Source organism: Myxine glutinosa, chromosome 3, assembly GCF_964187855.1.
Source record: "Myxine glutinosa chromosome 3, kmMyxGlut1.1, whole genome shotgun sequence".
Taxonomy (NCBI): domain Eukaryota; kingdom Metazoa; phylum Chordata; class Myxini; order Myxiniformes; family Myxinidae; genus Myxine; species Myxine glutinosa.
Window position 1 is genome coordinate 92,600,468 of NC_136263.1, and position 20,663 is coordinate 92,621,130.

General features: G+C 44.7%; 1 protein-coding gene across 3 annotated transcripts in view; it reads left to right on the forward strand.

Annotated features, from left to right (window-relative positions):
- The window catches only part of LOC137423378 (cilia- and flagella-associated protein 184), a 72,178-nt gene that overhangs the window by 34,178 nt on the left and 17,337 nt on the right, over positions 1-20,663 (forward strand). For all 3 annotated transcript variants that reach the window (XM_068110475.2, XM_068110477.2, XM_068110476.2), the window contains one exon: positions 14,750-14,887. In XM_068110475.2, coding sequence (XP_067966576.2) covers positions 14,750-14,887 — 138 coding nt within the window. The remainder of the gene's footprint in view (positions 1-14,749; positions 14,888-20,663) is intronic.

Genomic DNA, 20,663 nt, shown 5'->3' on the forward strand with positions numbered 1-20,663 from the left:
AAATTGTTTGGAGATCTTTTTAAATTCCTTCCCAGACTCGTCGGCATCTATAACCTTCATTCTGAAGGCCTCAGAGAGCTCTTTTGATCTAGGCATGGTGACGCCGCACACTTCAACAACAAAGAGCAAACCAAACTAAATGTCTGAAGTTTAAATAAGACAGGTTCCTCCAAGATCCTCTCTAACGATGTTCTAATAATTTGCACCTGAGCTGGTGCACCTGATTCTAATTTTAGGTATTTGAAGTAGTGATAAATGTAGGGGTGTACTTACTTTTTCCACATGCAAAATTTGCATTTATGTTTATTTAAATTATACAATGGACTACAAAATGTAAATGTTTCATGATATTTGTTATATTATATCACCTTTATCTATCAATATTGTTGAAATGAAGATCAAATAGCTGTATGTTGAAATATGTTGAAAAAGTCAAAACTTTACATGAGGTGTACTTACTTTTTCACGTGACTGTATGTCAGAGTGGCCAGACGGAAGCCTAACAGTTCAATCTTGGTTTCATCAGACCACAGAATCTTGTTTCTCACAGTCTGAGAGTCCTTTCGGTGCTTTTTTTTTGCAAACTCCAAGCCGGCTTTCATGTGTCTTTCACTGAGGAGAGGCTTCCGTTCTTCTTCTTCTTCATGACATTCGTGGCACGCTAATCCATACAATTATATCTGCACTAAGGTATTTAATTACCTACCCCCACAAATGTAACACAGACCCCCCGCCCCCTTCAATTATCGGCACCGTGACAGCCAAACAGCTCCTTAGCTGTGGTCCCGCCGGGGAACCTCTCCACACCAGGCTCCTTCGGCCTCATGTTTTCATAGCCTCCGGGTCGCCGGGGGTCTCCATACCCTCCCGGCACCCAACCAGACCCCCCGCAAATGGGTTTTCAATTTCCAGACACCACCAGCTGCCAGGGGCATATTACCTCAGGGCGGCCGCAGTCACTGCCCCTCCAGAGCTTTATCCATACCTGTGGACACACACACCTTCCCCACCCACAAAATCCAAAATAACATTTCCTCCCCCACTGCTATTCAATCCTCAACACATCCTACAATAAGGAGATACTGCCATGGCCTGCATACATATGATTTTCCCACAATCACACTCCAATCACACTCCAATCACATCTCAATTTCCATTCTCCCGACCACACAAAAAAAACAACCTCCACACTTAAACAAACGCCACCCACAAGACATTTTGCGGCACACACTTCAATCCCCTCACCGACCATGTCATCACTCTCACACTCACCCACTCCAAATTACTCATGTCCGAATTTATGAGCAGGTACCAAAACCCTGGGACAGTATACATCAAGGCCTCACCTTACCTCATGTGCAGGTTGTCGGAGGTTGGTCAGGTCCAAGAGTGCCATCCACCCTGCCGAATTAAAAAATGTATCCCATGGGGCCAATCAATTTCCCCAAAATTTCCTTTTATCTGCTGTACTGGCAAGCATTTGGATCCGCCTCCTCCGGTGATCTTTACTACACAACTAAACTTGGCTACGACAGTACCGCTCAATGGAAAAAATTGAAACATGGCTCATTGTCAAGTACTCACAATGGGGAATAAGATATGTTGATGGTGATGTCATCAGTGGCTTAATTATGACGTCATAATTCGACAAGTACAACGCTTGATCTGATCAGTATGAATAAAACAAAAATTCCTCTGCAACTGTTAGTCCGATGGACACAATTTTCAGAATATGTGCGGCTCCTCCTGAATAATTTTTTAATGATAATTAAAACGTCATAGGTCACGTGGTACAGACACCATCTTGGAAAAAATTGAAAACATTTGCACCTCTATATCTCTGAAACTGCTCAATAAACAACAACATGCATTTTAAAGGCCATTTTCCCTGCTAGAGTGGGGGTTAGCCTTGCGGTCCCCATGACAATCTTCTTCATTTTGCCCTATTTTCTGCATCTCTCCTTGTTCACCCCCTTGCCCGCATTTCTTCTTCCACCATCTTTAGCCAAGTTTTTCTCGGTCTTCCCCGTCCTCTACTTCCTTCTACATTCATTTCCATCACTCTTCTCAACCAGTCATTTTCATCCTTCCTCAACACATGACCAAACCATCTCAACCTGGTCCTCTTCACAGCATCAATCACAGGCTCTATTCCCATCATCTTTCGCAATTCATCATTTGTCTTCCTCTCTCTCAACGATACTCCGCACATCCATCGAACCATTCGCATTTCCACCCTTTCCAAACTTCGTTGCTGCTCTACATTCATTACCCATGTCTCGGTCCCATAAATCATAACACTTCTAACACATGCAGCATACGCCTTTCCCTTCAGCTTCAACGACACTCCCCCCCTCATCAGCACACCACTCAGTTCCCGAAACTTCTTCCATGCACATCTCACTCCAGCAACCGTTGCCGAATCTGACCCACCTTCTCCATTCAGCATGTCTCCGAGGTAGCAAAATGTTTTCACACCTTCCAGCTTCACGCCATCTCCAAGATCCAACTCAACATTTCATCCATCTCCAGCTCCCTCTGTGCACACCTTACATTTGAATGTAGCTGCCACACTGGTTAATGACCCTCTCAGACCACTACATTTTTGATGAACCCACTCAGCGCACATTGTACATTGAATGGAGTTCACTCCGACACCCTTCCTACACACAGCACAGGGCCACTTCCCAGTTCTTTCCACCTCACCACATGCTTTACCACTTGCTATCACCTTCGTCTTTCCGATATTCACCTTCAGACCTTTTGTCTCCAGACATTCCTTCCACTTGTTCATCTTTTCCTTCAGTCCATCCATACTTTCCGCAATCAAAACCAGATCATCTGCATACAACTCCCACGGTAAACCCTCCTTTACGTTCTGAGCCAGCACCTCCATCACAGCTACAAATAGGAGTCGACTTAGTACCGACCCCTGACGCACTCCCACCTTCACCTCAAACTCACCACTGTTCCCGTCCTTCGTCCTTACAGCTGTGCGCGCTCTTTTGTACATTGCCATCAGTACTCTGATCAACCATTCCTCCACTCCTAACTTCCTCAATGCTCATGTCAATACTTTGCGTGGAACCCGATCGAATGCTTTCTCCAGATCAACAAACCCAAGAAACAACTTCTTCCTCTTCTCCATGTACTTCTCCTGCAACTGCCTCACAATGAAAAGCACGTCTGTCGTTCCTCTTCCTGGCATAAATCCAAACTGCATTTCGTCGATCTTCACTTTCTTCCTTATCCTCCTCTCCAACACCCTTTCCAATACTTTCATTCCATGCTCCAATAACTTTATCGCTCGGTACGAGCCACAATCCAGAGGGTCACCTTTCCCCTTGTATAGAGGGACGAGGGTACTCAGTTCCCAATCCACTGGAATGCGGCCTTCTTTCACCACCAGATTACAGATCTCTGTCATTCTCTTCACACCCCAACTTCCTGCTGCCTTCAACATATCTCCCACAACTCCCGTCGGCCCTCCCGCTTTTCTGCTCTTCATTGCTTTTATCGCTTCCTCAACTTCCTTTTCAGTTATCTTCTCGGCCGGTCCTAAAACTGGATTACTCTCTATGTTGCCATCCCATTCATTCTCTGTATTCAACAGCATTTCCATATATCTTTTCCATCTTCCTTTAATTCCATCTGGGTCGACAACGATTTGTCCCACTTCATCCTTCAAGCAACTCACCCCCATCACATCACACCTCTCTTTCGCTATCTGCTTTGCAATCCTGAATACTGCTCTCTGACCCTCTTCCGAATCCAAGCGTTCTCCGAACATTTTCCGACATGTCTCCTGCGCCTTTGCTACCTCTTTCTTTGCAGCCTTCTTGGCTGCCTTATAACTTTCATGCTCTGCTGTTTCTGCTCCCGTACCCTTCGCCTTCTGCCACTCCTTGAACTTCTTCCTCTTCTCGTCAATCCTCTTTCCAACTTCATCATCCCGCCACCATGTTTCCGAGTGCCTCGGCGGTCCTTTTGTCCATCCACATACCTCACCAACAGCTCCCAACAGACTAGCTTCCATTGACATCCAACCACTTTCAAGCTCAAACACATCATCCTCTGCCCTACTCAGCCTCTCTTTTAATGCCTCCCTTACTGTCACCTCTTTCAACCTGCACACCTTCATTCTCGGTTGGTACTTCACCCGCCGAGCTCTCCTCGCACCTTTCACTCTTATGTCGCAGACAACCAAGTGGTGCTGTGAAACAGCCTCCTCCCCGGGGATCACCTTTGTGTCCCGGAGGTGGCCCCTATCTCGCCTACGCACCATCAGGTAGTCAACGGTTGACGTCGACCCACCTGACGTGTATGTAACAAGCTTATTATCCTCTTTCTGGAACTGAGTATTACAAATCAACAAATCAGCTCCATCAGCAAACTCCAAAATCCTTTCACCTTCTCCATTTCTCACACCATATCCGTAACCCCCATTAACTCCCTCAAAACCATCCATACTCCTTCCCACATGTCCATTTAGGTCTCCTCCTACCACAACAACCTCCTCATCTTTCACGTTTTCCATCAGATTCTCTATCGCACACCAGAACATGTCCTTTTCTTCATCGCTCCGACCAACCTGCGGAGCATATCCCGAGATGACGTTCACCAAGAGCTTTCCAATCATCATTTTCACCATCATCAACCTATCACTCACTCTAGTCACACTCACTACACTGTCTACAAACTCCTCAGAAAACAGGACACCAACACCATTCACGCCCTCCAGGCACCCTTGCCACATAAACTTGTATTTCTGTCCCTGCCTACCCTTCACCATTCTCACACCACTTCCCTTCCATCTCGTCTCTTGCACACAACATATGTCCACTCTTCTTCTGACCAATACTTCCACCACTTTGCGTGATCTCCCTGTCATTGTCCCTACATTCTGTTACGTGGTCCTCCCGGTGACTACCTGGTCTCGGTGACCCCCAGACCGTGAGAGGAACTCCGCCAGAAAGATCTATTATTTATGCGCTTTCGTAACGCAATCAATATGAATTCCAATCAACAAGAAACCCCACACCAAGGATCCGGAATAATCAAGGATATATTCCCCGAGCAATCAACAACCATCAACAATCAGCAACAATAGTACAAAGTTTTAAACTCATCTACAGTAACTCTAAGATGGCCATCTTATACATTCCTCACGTGAGCCCCACTCCCGACTCCCTCCATGGTCAATGTCTCTCTCAATGTCTCCGTACTCCTGTAGTTCGATCTCCGCACGTGGGCGGTTGAACGGACCCTTCCCGACGTGCTTTCACCGGGCATGTCCCGTACCGGGAACAACGGCTGCAGCGCACACCTCCTGGCCAAGCAAAGCGGGTAAAGCAAAGCAGGCAAAGCAACACGCGGCTTGCCCAGCACGCGCGGCCCAAGGTGCGACCCGTACGCGGCCTTGTAGACAGTGAGGCGAACTGTGCCGGCTGCTTGGTTCCGTGCACGAACCCACGGTGACTTGACGTGTCAAAGGGTAGTTACACGTCCCGGTAACTCCTCTCGCCAGACGGGCTTTTAAACGCCGATTCTGTTACGTTGCTCAATCGCGATACCGCTCGCGTCCGAGCTCGGCGAGGAAGAAGAAGAATCGTCGCTTCTCCAGGACCTCGTGTCTTTTCTTCTTCCGTTTCCGGTCTCCTTTTTCCCAGAAGGGCTCCTGACCCTTTAATCACAACAACCTTTAATCGACTACACATTGATAAGCAAAGACCTGAATAGTAATTCACATACATTCACATAAATATGTAACACTCCCCCCCTTCAAGAAAGAAAGTTTGAACCCAGCGAAAACTTTCTTCGCCGGCCAACTTGGATAAACAAACCAGATAACTCACCACCCCCCCCCCCAACTCATCAGTTCCCCCCGGGCACAGTCATCACTTAAAAATAAAGCAACAAAATTTCACACAATCCCCTAGATTAATTCCCTCTGGACCAAGCGTCAACCACTTCTAGTTTCTCTTGAATGACGGTTAAGAGGTGGTGACCAAAGCCCCCAAATTTAAACCTCTCTATAGCACTTTTTCGGGAGGCCCAGCGGAGTATTCCCTACATGGACGCCTTAAGGAATGTGGAGTTCACGGTTAGTCCGGGGAGGAAAGTTCATTACATGGACGCCTTTAAGAACGTGGAGTTCACGGTTAGTCCGTGCAGGAAAGTTCACTACCTGGACGCCTTTAAGAACGTGGCGTTCACGGTTAGTCCGTGTCGGAGCCCCGGCTCGGCGGCTCCCCCGTATATAGTGCTTCAACTTCTCCAGACTCCTAACAGTTACGGTGGACCCCTTGTCCCAGCCGTTACCTGACTGGCGGTCTCCTTCTCGGCCAGTGCTCTGACATTCATTCTTTCGGGAGGTGCCGTAACTCTGGGAGCCTCCATAGTAATATCGGCTGCTGCCAACCCCAAAACTACTGCCACGTTGTCCTCTTCTGTAGACCTCTCGACGCCTACGAAATGCCTTCGCTACCGTTATGGTCCGACCCTCCAAATCCTTACCATTCCAATTCTTCTCTGCCTCCCTGGCGTCTCTTGTGCTTGCAAACGTGACAAAGCCGAACCCTCTTGACCGTTGCGTTTCCCTGTCTTTTACCACCCGCACTTCCACCAGCGGCCCATATCTGTTGAAGACAGAGGTCAGAACTTCTTCCTCTGTGTTGAAGTTCAGTCCCCCTACAAATAACTTGGAACTTTTGTCGCCATCCCGAGCTGGTGGGTTGTTATTTTCCCTGCTGTGCTCTTTACCAACCCTCGGGTTACCATAAATTTGCCCCCCGGCCAAATCATTCCCGATAATCACAGATACTCCCTCTACAGGAAGCGTGGCTTGTAAACCGACGGTGACCGGTCCTGACACCAAATCGGATTCCAAATGGATGACATGAAGTGGGGCACTAACACAGCCACCGATCCCTTGTAACCGAACACTATCACCAGTTGCGGTACTCTTTGACAATGGCAAAATGCCTTCAAGCATTAAGGATTGATGGGCTCCTGTGTCCCTCAAAACCCTAACCGGTCTTGGGTTAGTCAAGTCTCCCTTGAGTGAGACCAACCCCTCATAAATAAATGGTTGGTAACTCTTCTGTGGGCGATTTCTTACGTTTGCCATCGCATTCGGAGTTGTACTCGTCGGACTCCGCTCTGGGTTTTCCCTTTTCATGAGGTAACAACTGGACATCAAGTGCCCAGGTTTTTTGCAAAAGGCGCAAGTCGGCCCAGAGGAAAAACTCGTGGTCTGCCTCGGGTCCCCCGAAAAAGAAGTTTGTCTTGGGCCTGTAGCCCCCTGATTTCGAACAGTTCGGGTATCAGCGTTGTCCCCATAATCATCTCGAGGCCGCCGCCATGTATTGTCGTTCTCCGCACCTGCTGTTCCCCACCTCCCCTGCGGAGATCTAGGCGAGGAGTTAGGTTCGTGGACCCCTATCCGGTGTGTTAAGGCATAATCATCTGCCATGGTGGCTGCGTCCCACAACTTCGGTACTCTCTTTTCCTGCAGGTACACTTTGATGTCCTCGTGGACACACTGTTGAAATTCCTCCACCAGCATCAGGTCACGCAATGCTTCGAAGTCGTTCCCGACTCCTTTTGACTCACACCACCGATCAAACATATTTTCTTTCACTCTAGCAAACTCCACATGGGTCTCACTCTCCCTCTTCCTGGCATTCCTGAATTTTTGCCGGTAAGCTTCCGGAACCAACTCATAGGCTTTGAGGATATGCTTCTTCAATACCTCATAATCTGCACATTGGTCCATTCGTAGCGCCGAATAAATCTCTTGAGCTTTTCCCACCAGCACACTTTGCACGAGTATGGTCCAGGCCTCCTCTGGCCAGTTTAACTGTCGAGCCACTTTCTCAAAGTGTGGAAAAAATTTAGCGACCTCCTTTTCACTGAAGGGTGGAACCAGCCTCACATGTCTGCCCACATCCCAGGTGTTCTGGCTAGGTGTCGACCCCGTCAGCAAGGGTGGTACCTCTCCCCGTTCTCTCATTAACTCCAGCTCCTTGAATTTAATTTCTTGCTGAAGCTCCATGTCACGTTCCTTTAATTCCCTTTCCGCTTTTCTCTCCTCTGCTTAGAGGTCCCTTGCAGCTCTCCTCTCCTCTGCTTTTCTCCCTTCTAACCTTTCCTGGAATTCTCGTTCCACTCTCCTTTCCTCTGCTTGTTTCTCTTCTCTCCTCTCTTCTGCTTTCCTTTCTTCTTCTGCTCTTCCCTTTTCTGCTTTCCTTTCTTCTTCTGCTCTTTCCTTTTCTGCTTTCCTTTCTTCTTCTTTGATCCGTTCCTGGCTCCGTAATTGCAACTCCAGTTTCCGGAGCTCAACGTCTTCTGGTTCTTCGGGTAGCCACTCCCAGGCTAACTCGTCCCATGTTCCTAATCCCACCATGGACTGTATCACCGTGGTCTGCAACTCTGCCTTCCTCAAATTAGTTCGGACCTCCAAGTTAAAATGTTTGGCCAATTTCAAGAGGTCCGACTTTAGTAATGCTCGGAACTGTGCCTCACTCGGGTTTACCGCAAAGTTCTGTGCCACAAATGCCATGGTGCCTATCGTTAACACCTGTTAACCTTCACCCAAGACTTTACCCCAATTTCCCCAAAAAATTACCAATTAATACTAATTAATAAATTGTAATTAATAAAAATATTATTTTATTATTTTATACAATTTTAGATCCCGGACGTAGACCCAATTGCGAATCCGCAAATTGCGAATCCCGGACGAGCCCCCAATTCTGTTACGTGGTCCTCCCGGTGACTACCTGGTCTCGGTGACCCCCAGACCGTGAGAGGAACTCCGCCAGAAAGATCTATTATTTATGCGCTTTCGTAACGCAATCAATATGAATTCCAATCAATAAGAAACCCCACACGAAGGATCCGGAATAATCAAGGATATATTCCCCGAGCAATCAACAACCATCAACAATCAGCAATCAATAGTACAAAGTTTTAAACTCATCTACAGTAACTCTAAGATGGCCATCTTATACATTCCTCACGTGAGCCCCACTCCCGACTCCCTCCATGGTCAATGTCTCTCTCAATGTCTCCGTACTCCTGTAGTTCGATCTCCGCACGTGGGCGGTTGAACGGACCCTTCCTGACGTGCTTTCACCGGGCATGTCCCGTACCGGGAACAACGGCTGCAGCGCACACCTCCTGGCCAAGCAAAGCGGGTAAAGCAAAGCAGGCAAAGCAACACGCGGCTTGCCCAGCGCGCGCGGCCCAAGGTGCGACCCGTATGCGGCCTTGTAGACGGTGAGGCGAACTGTGCCGGCTGCTTGGTTCCGTGCACGAACCCACGGTGACTTGACGTGTCAAAGGGTAGTTACACGTCCCGGTAACTCCTCTCGCCAGACGGGCTTTTAAACGCCGATTCTGTTGCGTTGCTCAATCGCGATACCTCTCGCGTCCGAGCTCGGCGAGGAAGAAGAAGAATCGTCGCTTCTCCAGGACCTCGTGTCTTTTCTTCTTCCGTTTCCGGTCTCCTTTTTCCCAGAAGGGCTCCTGACCCTTTAATCACAACAACCTTTAATCGACTACACATTGATAAGCAAAGACCTGAATAGTAATTCACATACCTTCACATAAATATGTAACAATTCCATGTCCCAAACCTCAGAAACCGATCTCCACTTCGGGCTGTACCCTGCCCATATGTAGTTGTCATTGTCATGGTTCCTTTTTTGAGGCAATATTTTTATGGCCGGATTCCCTTCCTGACGCCAACTCTGAAAAAGAGTCTGCCATGAAGTCTGAAACTCTGCCATGGACATCTTTAACTGTATACTCTGAAACTGCTCCATGGAAAAAATTGAAATATGGCTCATTATCAAGTACTGCCCTTGGGAAATAAGACATGTTAATGATGATGTCATCGGTGCCTTCTTTATGACGTCATAATTCGACAAGTACAACACTTATCCGATCATTGTGAATTTTTTTTCTCAGCAACTGTTGGTCTGATGGGCACGAAATTTTCACCATCGGAGTGGCTCCTCATGTGGAATATTTTAATGATAATCATGACGTCCTAGGTCATGTGGTACAGTCGCCATCTTTGAAAAATCGAAAAATGTTGCACCTATATATCTCCAAAACCGCTGCATGGAAAAAATTGAAACATAGCTCATTGTAAAGAACTCCATATGGGGAATAGGTGTTGTTAATGATGACGTCATTGGTGCCATAATTATGACGTCATAATTCGACAGGGACAACGCTTAGTTTGATCAGTTTGAAATGCATTGAGCGTGATCCATGCAACAATTATATTCGAGAATATAAATTTATGATGTCATCGCTCACGTGGTCTGGCAGCCATATTGGATCAAAGAAAAAAAATGTTTAAAAACAGAAGAGTTGGCTCACAACAAGCTGACTGCGTAGGGTAAGTATTCGATGAATACCATCAAGTTGTTTTACGTGTCCGTTTGTTTTTTTTGTGTTTTATGTGCTAATATGTTATGTGTTTGATGTGCTAGCTCTTAAACGAGCCTCGATCTTGTATCCCCCAAAAAATTAAAAAACCCATGGACATATGCTTTGATTCTTTATGGTTACTAGTACCGTAAGTAAAAGGTATAAGTACACCTTTCGGGCTGCATACGTCTACCAAGATGTAATGCCTACACCATCATCTTTCAATTTCATTTCTTGACCGATACACACATATGTAAAATGAGCGTGTCAGACAGACTCCCAGACATCGAAATAACATTCTTCTGGGCACTGATGTGTCTGGGTAGATGAACAGGTTAGAGACCATTCCATAGCCAAATAGCATGGCTGTGATTGATCCTTATCATTATGTCAATATGCAGACTTGTCATTTAATATGGAATATTTTTTTTTTCTTGACTTGGGTTTAATTTCTGAACTCGGTATATCAATCTGGTGAGTTTCTTTTACGCTTCGGTGATTTATTTGTTAAAAGAACCATGTCACTGATTGTCTGTCGCAGCAAGAAGTCAATAACAGGATTATATCACAGGTGGCGTGACAAAATGTCCGGACAGGTACATTTGACGATTGGCTTCACAATCGTGTATATAAGGGTTGTTGCGTTCTGTATTAGTGGAAAACAATTGCTGCACGTCGACAAAAGTTATTGCCGCTTCCCCTGGAGATGGTCCGTCAACTCGACAATGCTGTTTGTCATTTAGTGGTGGCTTTACGAAATTCCGGCATGAAACAGCGTGCTATTGCTTGGCAGTATGGCATCACTCAAGGTCACGTGTCAAAGATCCTGAAACGAAATGCTCAGAGGGGTGTCCCTACTCCAATACCGAGGCCAGGATGTCCCCGCAGAACCACAAGGAGGGATGATCGCCAGCTGCACCGGTTAGTCCGCAATGGCCGTACCAAGTCAGCCAATCGGCTTAGGGCTGAGTGGCAGCAACTGACAAATGTGCCTGTATCCAGAAGGCTAGTCGACCAACGACTGGTTCAAGCAGGCTATCGTGCCAGGCGTCCCCTGAGAAAGCCACGTCTGACCAGGCAACACCGTCAGCGCCGATTGCAGTGGGTCAGAGAGCACCGTCAATGGCAGCCAGGACACTGAAATCACGTGATCTTCAGTGACGAGTCTTGATTTCTGGTCTATCGTCCAGATGGCCGCGTCCGAGTGTGCAGACAAGTGCATGAAGCCTACAACGAAGATTGTATAGTGCCAAGAGTCCAAGCTGGAGGTGGTGGGGTGACGGTTTGGGCTGCTTTTCATGCAGGGGGCAAAACTGACCTGGTTGTTCTGAATGGAAACCTGAACCAGTTCAAGCACAGGGCCATTCTGGAAGAAGCATTTCTTCCATTTGTTCGTGCAGCCTTTCGAGGAAACTTTGTCTTCCAGGATGACAATGCACGGCCTCATCGTGCTCGCGTGATCCAACACTTTCTTGCTGATCGTGGTGTGGAGCATATCGAGTCGCCTGCCATGTCCCCGGATATGAATCCGATAGAGAACTTGTGGGCAGAATTAACGCGTCAAATCGACAACTTGGACCAGCAGCCTGCCTCTGTGCGTGAATTGCAGCAGGCTATTGTAACTGCATGGCAAGCGATTCCTGTCCAAACCTTGGCAAATCTCGTGAACAGCATGCCTCAATGTGTACGTGCTCTCATGAATGCTCGTGGGGGCTACATGAAGTACTGAACTGTAATTTTACTGTCCGTAATCCCAGTCGTAATTTAACTTTTGTTTTTGTTAAAAAAATTTTTGGCTAATGTGTAAAATGAAGAGATACTTCTGGAAAACGCACAGAATTTTAACACAGTTCTGTCCGTGAATTGAGTTCGATATCAGTTTACATCACTTTCAAGGATCAATGTATTTGCTTCGAAATGTCAAATGTGGTTTTTGTTTCTTTTAAAGGTCACATTAACAAAATCTAGAATAGTTTCAACATAATTCCAATGAACTTTTGGTTCTAAGTCATCTTGAAAAGTAAGTTCACCCCCACAAAAAAAAAATTCCATATTAAATGCCAAGTCTGTAATTAACCATAAAGTTAAAATTGTAGAGGAGTGTTCATGGCTCAATAAATATCGAAACAAGTACACATACATTCAAAGTACACCGCCCCATGCCAAATAATTAAATATGCTGCAGCGCGGCATTGCCGGGGCGCCTCCGGCGCCCGGCAATACCGCAGTGCAGCTCATTGAGGCTGCATTGGGAGGGAGAGGTGTTCACTAATTGATTGATTAATTGTATAATTAAAATCAATAAAAGATTATCACAAAATATTTTCATAATCAATTGGCTAATCGCATAACTAAACCACTAGTGCTTCATCCGAAGATGTATCTTTTAGAAATTTAATTAAATAAGTCATTTATAAAAAATTAAATAATTAATTGATTACTCAATAAATAATTAATCGATTAATCAATCAATAATTAATAGATGAAATGATTAATCAATAAATCTAAAATATCCTTGATAGCCACATCACTTGGTCACTCATGTCCAAATATTAGCTTCCCAGCTCAAAAGGTGCCTGAGATATTGGCCAAATGAGAAAGAAAATAAATAAATGATTAATAATGAAAATAAATAAATAATAATCATAAAAAAATTAAATTATTAATCAATTTGGTCAGAGAACACATAAACTACCACTATTTCATCAGAATCTGTAACTTAAAAAAAAAAAAATTTTTTGTCATTAATCGAATAATTAAATAATTAATCGATTAATTGATTAATTAATAAATCAAAAATATCCTTTGCAGCCAAATCACCTGGTCATTGGCATGTCCAAATATCAGCTTCCTAACTCAAAAGGTGCCTGAGTTAATGGTCAGAAGAGAAAGGAAATTTGATTAATTAAATAAGTACTTAATTAATCGCTAATAATTAAATAACTCCTCAATTTATTGATTAATCAAAAAAAAAAATATCGATTTTGAGAAAGGACTTCCTCACTCTTGTGCCGAAATTTCAGCTTCCTAGCTCAAAGGATGGCTGAGATATCGCCCGGACAACCAAGAAAGAAAGAAAACAAGTACAAATACATTCAAAGTACACCGCCCCATGCCAAATAATTATATATGCTGCAGCGCGGCATTGCCGGGGCGCCTCCGGCGCCCGGCAATACCGCAGTGCAGCTCATTGAGGCTGCATTGGGAGGGAGAGGTGTACACTAATTGATTGATTAATTGTATAACTAAAATCAATAAAAGATTATCACAAAATATTTTCATAATCAATTGGCTAATCGCATAACTAAACCACTAGTGCTTCATCCGAAGATGTATCTTTTAGAAATTTAATTAAATAAGTCATTTATAAAAAATTAAATAATTAATTGATTACTCAATAAATAATTAATCGATTAATCAATAAATAATTAATAGATGAAATGATTAATCAATAAATCAAAAATATCCTTGATAGCCACATCACTTGGTCACTCATGTCCAAATATTAGCTTCCCAGCTCAAAAGGTGCCTGAGATATTGGCCAAATGAGAAAGAAAATAAATAAATGATTAATAATGAAAATAAATAAATAATAATCATAAAAAAATTAAATTATTAATCAATTTGGTCAGAGAACACATAAACTACCACTATTTCATCAGAATCTGTAACTTAAAAAAAAAAAATTTTTGGTCATTAATCAAATATTTAAATAATTAATCGATTAATTGATGAATTAATAAATCAAAAATATCCTTTGCAGCCAAATCACCTGGTCATTGGCATGTCCAAATATCAGCTTCCTAACTCAAAAGGTGCCTGAGTTAATGGTCAGAAGAGAAAGGAAATTTGATTAATTAAATAAGTACTTAATTAATCGCTAATAATTAAATAACTCCTCAATTTATTGATTAATCCAAAAAAAAAAATACTGTTTTTGACAAAGGACTTGCTCACTACTGTGCCGAAATTTCAGCTTCCTAGCTCAAAGGATGGCTGAGATATCGCCTGGACAAACAAGAAAGAAAACAAACAAGAAAGAAAGCAAGAAACCAGAGTGAAAACTGAGTACTCTCTTTCAGCGTGCGTCACTGCCGAGCCCCCTTCGGTGCCCTGCAATGACGATTTGCAATGCCTGGAGATGGCATAGGAAAGGAGCGGTGTACAATACGCCTTGTTAATTGAAAAGTTTTTAACTGTAATCTTTCATATTTGTGATCACACATAAATGAGCTAGCATATGAATTGCACCCAAGATGGTGTCAGTAGAGATTCAATCTGTTGATGGACTGTTCCCTGACAGGCGCTGCAGAAGTTGAAAAGGGAAATATCAAGTAAAACACACACGCTGATTCAAATGAAGAAAAACCAAGAGTTTGTAAAAGCCGAAAATCTTGTCAAAAGGTGCTCTTTGATGAAGCTCGAGGCACAAGTGAAGGAGGCAAGTACCCTCCATTTGTTGTTGTTTTTTTGTCACCTTTATTGAGCCTCGGTGGAAGATTAAATGAATTTTTAAAACACTCCTCACATTGTTAACAACAGTCAAGAAAGAATGTGCTCACAATACAAGGCAATGTCAGCCATACTTAAAATATTGTTACATGGAAGAGAGGGGATCAATAGCTAGATTGTGGTAAGAAAAGCATGCAATGTATGACCGCACAGCTTATAGATTATTCTTCTATCAGGGGAATTGACAGAGTAAGTTGTCTTGTTAAACGTGCACTGAGGAGGCAGTGAGTGTTAACTTTAAGACAGTACAGAGTGAGTTTGTTGTGTAAAACCTCCTGTTTTTGAATGATGGTGGGTGTGAACCTGGGAACAAATGGCACACGGGAAAAAGCATCGCACTTTAGGAGGAAACAGCATGGACTGTTTCACTGTTTGGCCAGCAGGCTGTGGAAGCTATGGTGTTGAGGTCTGCTGCAGAGCCCTGGAGGAAGACAAAACACTTTTGTACAATGGCCCCGGCCACACGCAGTGGGCGGCCAATAACAGGGAGTCACCGTGAATGGGGGCGGTTCCAAAGTTCATGAGGGTCGTGACCGCACTCCACACAGCAGTGGACCTTTGCACACGGCTCACTCTTTGCTTCCTTCTGAGGAAGAGACATCCCTCTCATCTTGCCTTCCTCATCGCCATTTCCATAGGTCCATCGCTGAGGCAAACTTCGTCCATGCAGCACCGACTCGTATGACCACGCCATTGTGGTGGTGGAGCCCCAACCATGGAGCCCTCATGCCAGTCACAAGCCCTTGCCTGTCCTCATTGTTCATTCTGTGCGAGGCTAGTAAAAGGGGCTATTTTCGGGTTAGGCTTTATTTATTTCCTATTGTAAATAATTTTGGTTTTTTTGTGCCTTACCTTAAAAAAGGTAGGTTTTTTTTTGCTTTTTTTGTGCCTTACCTGCCCCATTTGTTGACCTTGTGTGCCAAATCTGTCTGGGTTCTGTTGTTTTGGCTATTCTTGTGTCATCTTTCACTATAGTAAACCTTTTCATTGCAAGAGACCTTTTCTCTCCTTTGCCTCTCGCAGGTTGTGATGCCAAATTTGGCCTTGGATTGTAGCAATCCTAGAGGTTAAAAAAAAAGGTAAAGAACAGTTAATTAAATGCAGTGTGAAATTGGTAAGATCAGCGATCTTCAAGAGTAGCCAAAGTTCCTAGTGAGACTGGTGATGTTAATCAAACCCGTTTACATGACATCTTTTGCTCAGGATTTGGATATATGAACTCTAAATTTAAAGTGGTCACTCCTGACACGACCCAACAACATAATTGTATCATCACTGCAGTTAATGGATATTATTACACTTCATAATATTGTTACAGTTGTCACTTGTCAAACCGGGCTAGATGACTCGCCCAAATCCTGACAAAGCACTCTCAAAGTGGTCACACTGGTTCAAAGAGGTGTGCAGGCTGCAGTTCTCCGGAATTATGTTTGGCCGACACTGGGATCAACCCAGGGAACCACCTTTCGAGGCCATTTTTCCCCGCAGAGCAGGGGTTGGCCTTTTTCGGGCACCATGGTCCGCTTTTTGAAGCAATGTTTTATGGCCGGATGCCCTTCCTGCCGCCAACCCTGTTAGTAGCTTCTTGCGACACACAGGGAATTACCAGTGAACTGGTATTCAATTTGCCAACATCGGAAGGATGACAGGCTGAGTGAACCCCCCTGGCGTTAATTCAACGATCGACCGGGATTCAAACCCAGGATCCTAGGATCCCAAGCCGCACCCTAACCGCTATGCCAACACCAGGCCTCGGGATCAACCCAGGGATGAACCGCAAATGAACCATCATGGAACGGGGGCCACAAACACCAAACCATGGACTTGGTGTTCCAGATAACATGCTTGACACCCCCAGGCTCTCCTGCTGGAACGGGAACTGTCTTTCAGAAATGCACACGTCCTTTATAGGGTTCAGCAATGCTCCACCTTGTGACTTAGCTCTGCCTCGTCCATCTCACGCTGACTGGCAATTCGGCCATCAATCAAGACGCTTACCATCCTAAAACTTTGCATAACTTCTGAGAACATGGCCAGGACGTGGATTTTACACCAACTCTGCACCTTTGCACCAAAACTTGTGCCCAGGGCCTGGCTCCTCTCCAAAAAGAATGTACAAGACAGATTACAAAGGGTTAAAACATTAAAAAGGCTCCAGGGGCTGCTTTTTATGCAAATAATGAATCATTTCCTAATATGGTCATTTTACCTCATGCTTCCGGTTAACATGCATTATGGAAATAACTATTCATTGACATATGTGGGAAAATGACATGCCCAGACCAGGAATCGAACCCAGGTCCTCTGGTGAACCATACCAGTGTTCTATATTTATATTATTGGAAATACCTATAATTAGTTCTGCCACTGAAGGTCGGCGGAGATTATGTTTTCACCACTGTCTACCTCCCTTTTTGTCTGTCTGTTTATTTGTTTGTCTGTGAGCAGGATATCTCAAAATGTTGTGGATGGATTCAGATAAAATGTAATGGACAGGTTGGATGGTGCTACAAGGACCAATTGGTTATATTTTGGTGAAGATCCGGATCTGGATACGAGAATTATTTTTTTACGGCATAGCCCACAGGGCAAAGCCGTCTTGAACAGTGTTTGTCTGTCTGTATGTATGTTTGTATGTATGTATGTATGTCCCTTCAAACGTGCACCAATCAGAGCTGAGGATCTGGTCACATTACAGGGGTGAGTGATGTGATGTCATTACGGCAGTACGACGGCTGACTCCACACACCGCCATTTTGATTCCTATGCCGTTCAGGCCAGACATATCGTTGAACCTGTCATGTATCACAATCTGCATGCTCTATCTTTACGTTTTTCATTCAGTGTGAAACACAAACAAACACGTGAAACACATGAAGTAAAACACGTGAAAATATGGATCTTTCATAACACTCGATTGTTACCTTGGCTACGGTTGTTTGTGGCTCCTTCTGTGTAGTATTATATATTTATGCCCACGCCGACGAAGTCGCCGGAGGCATTATGTTTTCAGGTTGTCTGTCCGGCTGTCCGGCCCTCCATCCTTCCGTCCATGAAAGGTTTTCGTTACCGCGATAACTTGAGAACGGCTGAAGGGATCTTAGTCAAACTTGGTACAGGTATGTACAATGATGTAAAGATGAACTGATTAAATTTTGGGGTCACGAGGTCAAAGGCCAAAGGTCAGAGGTTATGTTAGGTAAAAAATACTGCTACCGCAATAACTTGTGAACCAGTGAGGGGATTCTGACCAAATTTGGTACAATTATGTAGAATGATGTAAAGATGAACTGATGAGATTTTGGGGTCAAGAGGTCAAAGGTAAAAGTCTGTAATAGGTCTATAACTTGAGAACGGTGGAAGTAATCTAATTCAAACTTAGTACAGGTATGTATAATGATGTAAAGATTAAGCGATTCGATTTTTGGGTCAAAGGTCAAATATGTAATAGGTGTATAACCTGAGAACGGCCGAAGTGATCTAATTCAAACTTGGTACAGGTATGTATAATGTTGTAAACATTACGATCAATCGTAATGGTTTACCTTGAAATTGTTTACCTTGAAAGGTAAACATTACGTTCCCTGGGTTGGAGGTCGGCGAGGTCACGTCTTTTCGAAGCTGTCCATGCGCTCACGCTTTCGAAGTTACGTAATTTTTCACAACTGTGTTTTTGTCGAAACTGTATTTATCTTTCGGTGTGTGTACCTACAGTGTGTCCTTAGTAAGATTCTTGGTGTTAATTTTTCATACCTGTATACAAAATCGTCGGTTAATTCATGTCACGTATTTTGAGGCCTAGTGGGCTACCGTGTCCGACCTTCAGGCTTTGTTTTTCTCTCAGCGGTCCGTCGATTGTGCTGAAATTACTTTCGTTCTCTGTTTTTGTCCCAGGCTTTCACCCCATACTTCCTTGTTTAAGATCTCAACTCAAAAAAAAAAATATATATATATATATTTCCTTCTCTGTTCTTATTTGTTGTTCTTATTCGTTTATTCGTTGTTCTTATTTTGTTCGTTCGTTCTTCGATCACGTGTTTCACCCCCATTTCCATTTTCCATTTCCCCCAGATAGTTTTGACTGCTCAATTTTAAAATGTTTAAACTTTCACCTGAAGTACTGTATTCTGTCATATATTATAACACCTTTTTCTTCTTCTTCTATAAAAGGATGCTTTCGACTTGCTCACCAAATCTATTCATTTCAAAAAAAAATTCAATCTCTAACAGTTCCTCTTTTCTACATTCCCGAAAACTCTCCTAGACTCCACCCCTCCTCCAGCGTCCTCAAACGTATTTTTGACTCGAAGGTCACAAGAAACTTATTTTGCAATAAATGTTCGTTTTCCATTAATCGTACTTTCTACAATCCAATCTCACCCCTCCCCTTCAAATCTTCCCCATCACCCCTCCCCTCCAAAACTTCCCCATCACCCCTCCCCTCCAAATCTACCCACTTGCCCCTCCCCTCCAAATCTTCCCCATCACCCATCTCTTTCAAACCTTCCCCCTTGCCCCTCCCCTCCAAATCCTTCCCATCACCCATCCCTTTCAAATCTCCCCCCTTGCCGCTTCCCTCCTAAACTCCCCCACACCCCTCCCCTCTGAGACTCTCCCTCGCCCCTCCCCTCCTAGACTCCCCTCTCACCCCTCCTCCTCAAAGCGTCCTCCCCGCTTCTTCCCCCTTCCAATTTTCACCTTCATCTCCCCCAACCTTCTGCCTCGCTCTCCCCCTCCCCAAATAACACCTCACTGTGCCTCACCCAATCACCATCAAACCTTTTGTCCACCCCATCCTTCCCTTTCTCCAAGCTATTCTGAAATCTCTGACACACCTTCAACAGCTCTCCCTACCTCTTCCTCCTCTTCCACATCTTACCCTACCCCTCCCCCCCCCTGTTCTGTATCCGATGCTCCCCCTTCCTTTTCATTAACGGTATGGACCTCAAACATCCGGGGCCTTCGCTCAAACTTGACTGATCTCTCCATACAGGTTGCTTCTGACAAACCAGACGTGATCTGCTCAACAGAAACTTTCCTCCTTCATGATGTCTCTGATTCCTTGGTATCTCTCCCAGGTTACTCCCTCCTCCGGTATGATAGACCTGAGCCTCGTCCTGGAGGTGGGGTTCCTATCTTTATAAAAAAAACTCTCTTCCTCACTCGCCCTGCACTGCCCTCTCTCCACCTCACCCCCAGGAATACCTCTGGCTACGGCTTCCCCTTCGCTCCCACCTCTTGTTCATATGTGTGTTGTACCATCCAGCAAACAGTGATGACTACATCTACATCTCGCTGTCTGATAATATGGACCAACTTCTATCTACCCATCCCAACTCTCTCTTCCTCACATGTGGTGATTTCAATTGACACCATGCCAGTTGGCTGGGTGTGGGTACCTCTCTCACCAGCCATGGTTCCTCAGCAAAGGACTTCTGCGACTCACTGGGACTGACACAATCTGTCAATTTCCCGACCCGATCTCAGTCAACGGAGCATCTTCTCTTCTGGACTTGGTTATGACTAACTTCCCTGAAAATGCCTGCTGCTCTTCTTCTGCTCCAATCAGCTCATCTGATCATGTGCTTGTTAAAGTGGACATCTCTCTAACCATTCTCAGAAAGCCTCCTCAGCGTCGACGAGTCTGGCATTTCACTCAGGCCAACTGGCACGGTCTTCAAGCAGCCATCAATCATCTGGACTGG